At 44.8% G+C, this 7,953-nt stretch overlaps 1 protein-coding gene across 1 annotated transcript in view; it reads right to left on the bottom strand.

Annotated features, from left to right (window-relative positions):
- Positions 1–3,001: 3,001 nt before the first annotated feature.
- Positions 3,002–7,953, bottom strand: part of CENPV (centromere protein V) — a 29,994-nt gene continuing 25,042 nt past the window's right edge. The window contains exons 5-6 of the mRNA XM_012555441.1: positions 4,609–4,723; positions 3,002–3,410 (exon numbers count right to left, since the gene is read on the bottom strand). Of these exons, the coding sequence (XP_012410895.1) occupies positions 3,286–3,410; positions 4,609–4,723 (240 nt within the window). The 3' untranslated portion in view covers positions 3,002–3,285. The remainder of the gene's footprint in view (positions 3,411–4,608; positions 4,724–7,953) is intronic.

A 7,953-nucleotide genomic window follows, 5' to 3' on the forward strand; every position in this document is an offset into this window, starting at 1 on the left:
AACATGATTGGAAAATTGGTGTCAAGGAAGTATGGGGAAGAGGTATGCTGATAGACTTCTTTGAATGGCCCAAAGAAATGAAGATATTTGTGTCTCATGTGAATGCTCACCAAAGGCTGACCTCAGCAGAGGAGGATTTTATCAGTCAAGTGGATAGGATGATGTGTTCTGGGGAAATCAGTCATATTCTTTCCCCAGCCACTCCTGTCATTACCAAATGGGCTCATGAACAAAGTGGCCATGGTGACAAGGATGGAGGTTATGCATAGGCTCAGCAACATGGACTTCCACTCACTGACTTGGCTATAGTCTCTGCTGAGTGCCCAATCTGCCAGCAGAAGAGATCAACGCTGAGTCACCAAAATGGGACCATTCCACAAGGTGATCAGTCAGCAACCTGGTGGCAGGTTGATTACATTGGACCACTTCCATCATGGAAAGGGCAGCGTTTTGTTCTTACTGGAATAGACATTTATACTGGATATGGTTTTGCATTCCCTACACACAATACTTCTGCCAAAACTACTATCCATGGACTTACAGAATGCCTTATCCACCATCATGGTATCCTACACACCATTGCCTCAGATAAAGGGACATACTTCACAGAAAATGAAGTGTGGTAATGGGCCCATACTCATGGAATTCACTGGTCTTACCATGTTCCCCATTGTCTTAGTTATCTAGCAGTATTATAACAGAAATACCACAAGTGGATGGCTTCAACAAACAGAAATTTATTTTCTCTCCGTTTCGGAGGCCAGAAGTCTGAATTCAGGGAGCCAGCTCCAAGGGAATGCCTTCCCCTTGTCGGTTCTGGGGGAAGGTCCTTGTCATCGATCTTCCCCTGGTCTAGGAGTTTCTCAGTGCAGGGACCCTGGGTCCAAAGGACGTGCTCTCTCCTGGCTCATTTCTTGGCGTCACGAGGCCCCTCTGTGTCTCTGTTTGCTTCTTTTATATCTCAAGAGACAGACTCAAGATACAACCTAATCTTGTAGACTGAGTCCTGCCTCATTAACCTGCCTCTAATCCTCCCTCATTAACATCATAGAGGTAGGATTTACAACACATAGGAAAATCGTATCAGATCACAAAATGGTGGGCAATCACACAATAATGGGAATCATGACCTAGCCAAGTTGACACACATTGTGGGACACAATTCAATCCATAACATGCATCATCCTCTTGCAGCTGGCTTGACACAACAGTGGAATAGCCTTCTAAATACACAGCTGTGGCACTAGCTAGGTGGCAATACTTGCAGGGTTGGGGCAGTGTTCTCCAGGGGGCTGTCTATGCTCTAAACTGGCATTAAATATATGGTGCTCCTTCTCCTATAGCCAGGATTCATGGGTCCAGGAATCGGAGTGGAAATGGGGGTGGCGCCACTCACTATTACCTGTAGTCACCCACTCTACAAAATTTTTTCTTCCTGTCCCTGTGACCCTATGCTCTATGGGTCTAGAGGTCTTAGTTCCAAAGGCAGGAATGCTCCCACCAGGAGACACAACACTGATTCCACTAAATTGGAAGTTAAGAATGCCACCCGCCCACTTTGGGCTCATCATGCCTCTGGATCAACAGTCAAAGATTGAAATTACTGTATTGGCTGGTGTGTTTGATCCTGACTACCAAGGGGAAAACCAGATTGATATTACATAATGGAGGTAAAGAAGAGTATGTCTGGAATACAAGAGACCCCTTAGGACATCTCTTAGTACTACCATGCCCTGTGATTAAAGTCAATGGCAAACTACAGCAACCCAATTCCAACATGACTACTAATGGTCCAGACTCTTCAAGAATGAAGGTTTTGGTCACCCCACCAGGCAAAGAACCACAACCAGCTGAGGTGCTTGCTGAGAGTAAAGGGAATACAGAATGGGTGGTGGAAGAAGGTAGCTCTAAATGCCAGCTACACCCACGTGACCAGTTGTAGAAATGAGGACGGTAATTGTTATTTCTTCCTTGTATATATGCCTCAAATATTTTTATTTTCTTCACTTATAAAATATAAGATATAAATAGGGCTAGTGCATTTTTGGTTATACGCATGTTAGCTGTATCATGTTAGGTGCAAATATGACTTTATAACTGTCTTTATTTAGAGATTGTGTATGGTTTGGGAAGATGTGTATGGTGCCAACTTGACAAGGAGTGGATTGTGATGGTTAAGGTTGTGTGCCAACTTAGCTGGGCCATGATTCTCAGTGGTCAGGCAATTATGATGTAGTTTGAAAGCTATGTAATGATGTAATCACCTCCATAATGAGATCTGATATAATGCAATCACCTCCATAATGAAATCTGTTGTAAGCAGCCAGTCAGCTGAAAGGGAGTTTCCCTAGGGGTATGGCCTGCATCCAATAGAGGTGGACTTTCTGGCAAAGCTCACTGGCTTTTGCTTGCTCTGGATCCTGCAGATGCCTCCTGTTCATCTGGCCTATGGTGCTTGGGACCTGAGCTAGCAGCTTACCTGCTGATCCTGGGCTTCGTCAGCCTCCGCAGCCTGTGAGCCAGCGGCCTGCCATCTTGTCGATCTTGGGATTCATTGGTCTCCACATCTGTGAGCCAGAGGCCTGCTGTCTGCCCTGTTGATCTTGGATTCACCAGCCCCTGCACCTACGTGAGTTAGGAGAAGCCTCCAGCCTGGCCCACAGACGTGGGACTTTCCAGCCTCTACAACCATGTAAGCCATTTCCTTGATATAAATTTCTGTCTATATATATTTACATGCTTCACTGGTTTTGCATCTCTACAGAACCCAGCTTAAGACACTAGCCCTCTCTCTCCTCTGAACTCCTAGAGCTCATGTTATCTTTATAACTTATATTGGTTATAATCATTCACAATCTTATATGTTTAATAACTGTTCACTTGTCTTATCTCTCTCTCTCAATTTGATTGCAAGTATTTTGATGGTGCTCAATATCTGCTATGAATTTATTCACCTCAGAAGCAAAATCAAAGTGCAAAAAAATTGATAAACCATTGTAACTGCTTTAATGTTAAAAATATTTATTTTTTTCTAAAAGATCACACAAAAGTTGGGAAGAGATGGAAGGATGTCAACTAGCCTACATCAAAATTTGGGCTGAGGAAGGACAAAGAGCTGCCTAAAGAAACTGGTATCCGAGCAAACTGCACAGATCAAAATGGCTGCTGGCCAACAGAACCACAGTCTGGGTCAGCCACATTCATGAGCACCACTGGGGTGCAGCAGGGACAGCAAAGTTGCCAGTCCCAATCATTCCTCCTTTTCAGTGAGGGAAAAGCAGAAGCTCATTCCTTAGACATGTTCTTGATGGTTTTGTGCTCCTTTATGGCCTTCTCCCAGTCGCTGCCATTGAACTCCTCAATGGCCACACTCCGCACAGTGCCCTCATCCAGGCAATGCGGGGCGATTCCTAGAGAGAAGTGGCACAGAGAAAGGGGGGACCCAAATGAAACCGGATACTCCACTGGCTCGCAGACAAACCCTCACCTGCAAGCATCATTCTACTACATATCAGGCGTTCGAAGTTATACACTATATCTTACAACTTAAGCTTTCTGGCTTACTTTCCCCATCTGCCAGATGGGGATAAGACTTCTTGAGTCAGGGATGGCCAAGGCTAGATATCATTCAATGACAAGCTGTAATGCAGTAGTAGGTAGTAGTAGGAGTAGCAATATGGAATACAGGTTCCAGCTAAGAGCAATCTCTGATAGGCAGCCTTAAGAATTCACAGGTTACGAATTAGATAAATAAATAATTCTGTGTTTGGATAAATAACTTCCTAAGAATTAAATACCTCCCTATTTGCACAGGATTTTATTCTTTTCATAACCCTTTCCTGTTCCACAGGTAGGCACATAAGGAACAAACAGAAGCTGCTAAAAAAAAAATGGGGAGGCAAGAGACAAGGGTGATCGCATACCCTCCCCCACCATAAGGCGTAACACAGTCGTAGTCACAGCTGCGTCACCACAGCCCTAGAGGATACATTTACACAGGGAACAAGATTCCTCAGGAACATCTTCAACCACTAGCTTCCACTCAATTTGCACAGCAATTCTGAACACTTAACTAAGGTTGGTCTGTGTTTTGTTTTTCCAGATTAAAGCAGGACCTGAAGAGGGGCTTGGAGGTTCTGCTTGTTTTTTGAACAAAACTATTTCTTTTTAATGGCATTATCAATACTCCTCATTCTTGCTTTGTTCGCTCCCCCTTAACCGCAGGCATTATTAAAATTGCCTCCCTCAGCCCCACAGGCCCATCTCCCACCCCTACTCTCTACCCTTCAATGTCCTCCACAGTGACATATAGCTCTGGTAGCACCAGTGAGAATCAGGACGTGGATGTTCTCCTGCATAATTTTTACCATATTCAGATGTGAGACTGAGACAACCTTGACTGGAGCCAGTCTCACATTCTATCATTTGGATATAGCTCTGCTGATGAGTCCTGTTCATCTAAAACATGCATATGAAGTGCCTAGCAGAGCAGCAGGCTTGCCATACATGTCTGTTCCCATTCTGCCAACCAGCATTTTAAGCCTAGTGCAGCTGCAGAGCCTCTCTGTCCTTGTCTGACCTAGGCTGGGGTCTGTTACCTTTACTCACCATAGCCTCCAGGATTTGAGCGGGGAGTATAGAAGCTCTGAACACCACATCTCTTACAGAAGGTGTGCTGGGCTTTGTGTGTGTTGAACGTGTATGTGGTCATGCTCTCAGCGCCCTAAGTAAAAACAGACAAATAAGTATTCTCTTTTTACTAAGAATTTTTTTTATAAGTCATTTAAAAAAAAAACAAAAAACACTAACATGTTTGTTTTAGTCACCTAGTGCTGCTGTAACAGCAATACCACAAGTGGATGGCTTCAACAAACAGAAGTTTATTCTCTCACAGTCTAGTAGGCTAGAAGCCAAATTCAGGGCATCAGCTCCAGGGGAAGGCTTTCTCTGCCAGCTCTGGAGGAAGGTCTGTGTCATCAATCTTCCCCTGGACTAGGAGAATCTCGGCACAGGAACCTCTCAGGTCCAAAGGACATGCTCTGCTCCCGGCATTGCTTTCTTGGTGGTATGAGGTTCCCCTGTCTCTCTGCTAGCTTCTCTCTTTTATATCTCAAAAGGGATTGGCTCAATGCACAATCCAATCTTGTAGATTTGAGTCCTGTCTCATTAACATAACTGCCACCTATCCCACCTCATTAACATCATAGAGGTAGGATTTAGAACACATAGCAAAATCACATCAGATGACAAAATGGTGGACAATCACACAATACTGGGAATTTGGCCTAGCCAAACTGATACATATATTTTTTGGGGACACAATTCAATCCATGACACTTTTGAAAGGCTTACTGTTAGGGAGCCATCCTCCTTTCATAGGGCTCTCAGTATTATAAGGACAAATTCTATCTCCCATAAAAGGTTGGAAGCTTTTTGAGGACAGGGACTATCTATACTGTCCAGAGACAAGCCAACCTTCCATATAACAGCTCATGGCTTCCCTTAGGTCAACTGCACAGAGAACAACTTGAGCTCTCCCTGGCCCATGGCAAGACAGCACACCCTGTCAATGTTGGGGAGTGAAAATGCGTGCCTCACGGGGCCTAAATGGGATGACAGCCCACCCTGTCAGTGTCGTGGAGTGAAAATGCATGCCTCACAGGGCCTAAATGAGAAGACAGAACACCCTGTCAGTGTTGGGGAGTGAAACAATGTGACTCACAGGGCCTCAGTGGGAAGACAGCCCACCCTAAGCACTGGCTCTTCATGTCCCCAAACAGTACTGCTCAAGGCCTTAAAAAAAAAGCTGACTCTACCTGAGTTAATCTACAAAGGACAAACTAGGGTAAAAAATATTTGCCACACAGGCAAATGGCTAATTTCCTTAGTAAATAATACAGATAGGAAAATGGGCAAAGGACATGAACAAATGAAAAAAATAAGATGCGTCACATCGTAACTTACCATATGCATTACTAGAAGTCAACCAATGACATCCAGACCCTCATTCCCATACTAGTCTATGCATCCACCGTCTGACCCCACTTCCCCTACTCTCCACTAGAATATATGGTCTATCATCATCAAGGAGCCCTGGTGGCACAGAGATTAGAGCTTGGCTACTAACCAAAAGGTTGGTAGTTCAAATATACCAGCCGCTCCTTGAAAACCCTATGGGGCAGGGCAACATGGCGCTATAGACAAGCACCACACCGTCCCTCCAAGCAAAGATTCAAAAAACTAAGTCAAGCAGAGTTACACGTCAATCCTGAAACCCTAAGCATCAAATGAAGAGATAAAGAACTCAGCCAAGCACCAAATTGAATAAGAAACTGACCGAGAACAGAGAGCGAGGAGAGATACATGCAGAGGTCCCCTATCAGCTATCATAGCACAGATCCGTCATCCTGGACTCCTATCGGAGATCAGCGAACAGAGGGTACCAGAAAGCAGCTTCATGGTGCTTCCAGCAGGAGACAGAACAACTGGTAACCAGCGATATATGCTTTCCCACCCCCCACCCTTCCTCACCCTGACTCAGCCTCCTCTGCTTCCTGTGGTCACAGTCTCTCTGTTGGGAAGCACCAGCTTTGCCCCAGTGTCACTTGGATTCCACCCACCCGCACTGGCTGGCTCCCTGAATGCCATCTGTTGGCTGCTGGTGTTGCTCTTTTTCCACTTCTTTAGATTTCTTCCTTACCTCTCACCACCTCCCCCTCATTCCTCTCAAATACCTGGCTCTGTGCGACATCTTTGCTTCTTCCTGAAAGGCTGTGAAACACGACTTGACTGTGAAACTGCTTCCTGGCCCATACCGCCATGCTGATGGGACCCTTGAGGCTTTTTTGGTTTGTTCTGTTTTGATTTGTTTTCTTTTCCTTTTCTCAGCTTGAGAGCCACTTCTAGCCGGGCAGTAGCACGTGGCTTGGGAGCTACTCCCTTATTCTGCACAGATGCACAGTGACATCCTGGGGAAATTTCTTTTCTTGGTTTTCTTGTTTGTTTTTGTTTCTTTGTTTTGTTATCTTCTCTTTTTCTCTTTTTGTCTTTCTTCATGTCCAGTATCTCACCTCTCTATACTGACCCTCTCTTCTTGTCTCCTAAATACCTGGCACTGTGTGACACCTCTACCCCTTCTAGCCAGGCTGTACTTCACAGTCTGGGAATAACTTCCTCAGTCCTAGCAGCCACACTGGTATGATCCCTGGGGGCTTTTCTTTTTTTGCTCTAATATTTAATTATTCATTTTTTTCTTTTACTTTTTTATTTTCCATCCATTTCTCCATCTCTCATCTCTCCATTCCAACAGCAAGCTCCCTTAGCACTCTTTTTTGTTTGTTTGTTTCTATGTTTTTGGCTCCTGTTTCTCCCTCCTCTCTCTCCTCTTTCACATACCCACCTTACCTCCACATATCACAATCTCCTTCCTCCCTTCTGCCTACCTGCACCACACGCTGAACATCACACTCCCAAGCAGCACTGGCACAGCCTACCAGAACCTGCCCAGCACTGATTCCCAGTGAGCCCTGTTGGCCCTAGTACATGCCACAAACAACCCATCCCAGCAACTCTCCTTCAGCTGGACCTGCCCTGCTGTACCATACCTGAGTGACTGACACTGCCCATTGGAGAAGGAGGTGAAAAGTATCGTGCCCACAGACGAGCAAACAAAAAACGCACAGCCTGCCTGCTCAGACATAGCCAAATAAAACAAAAAAGCAAGATGAAACAAACAAATCTACAATCAGTAAATGACGAAAATAACTACTGAATGCCCAGAAGACAGATAATAACAAAACATATATAAAAACAGGACAGGATGGTCCCAGTAGGCATTGAAAATAAAACACCAGATGACTTTCCAGCAGAAGAAAAGGCACTAGAACTACCTGATAGGGAATTCAAATCTCTAATATTCAGAGCTATCCAAGAGTTGAAGCAAAAAGCAGACAA

The sequence above is a fragment of the Trichechus manatus genome, unplaced genomic scaffold, assembly GCF_000243295.1.
Source record: "Trichechus manatus latirostris isolate Lorelei unplaced genomic scaffold, TriManLat1.0 scaffold00040, whole genome shotgun sequence".
Taxonomy (NCBI): Eukaryota; Metazoa; Chordata; class Mammalia; order Sirenia; family Trichechidae; genus Trichechus; species Trichechus manatus.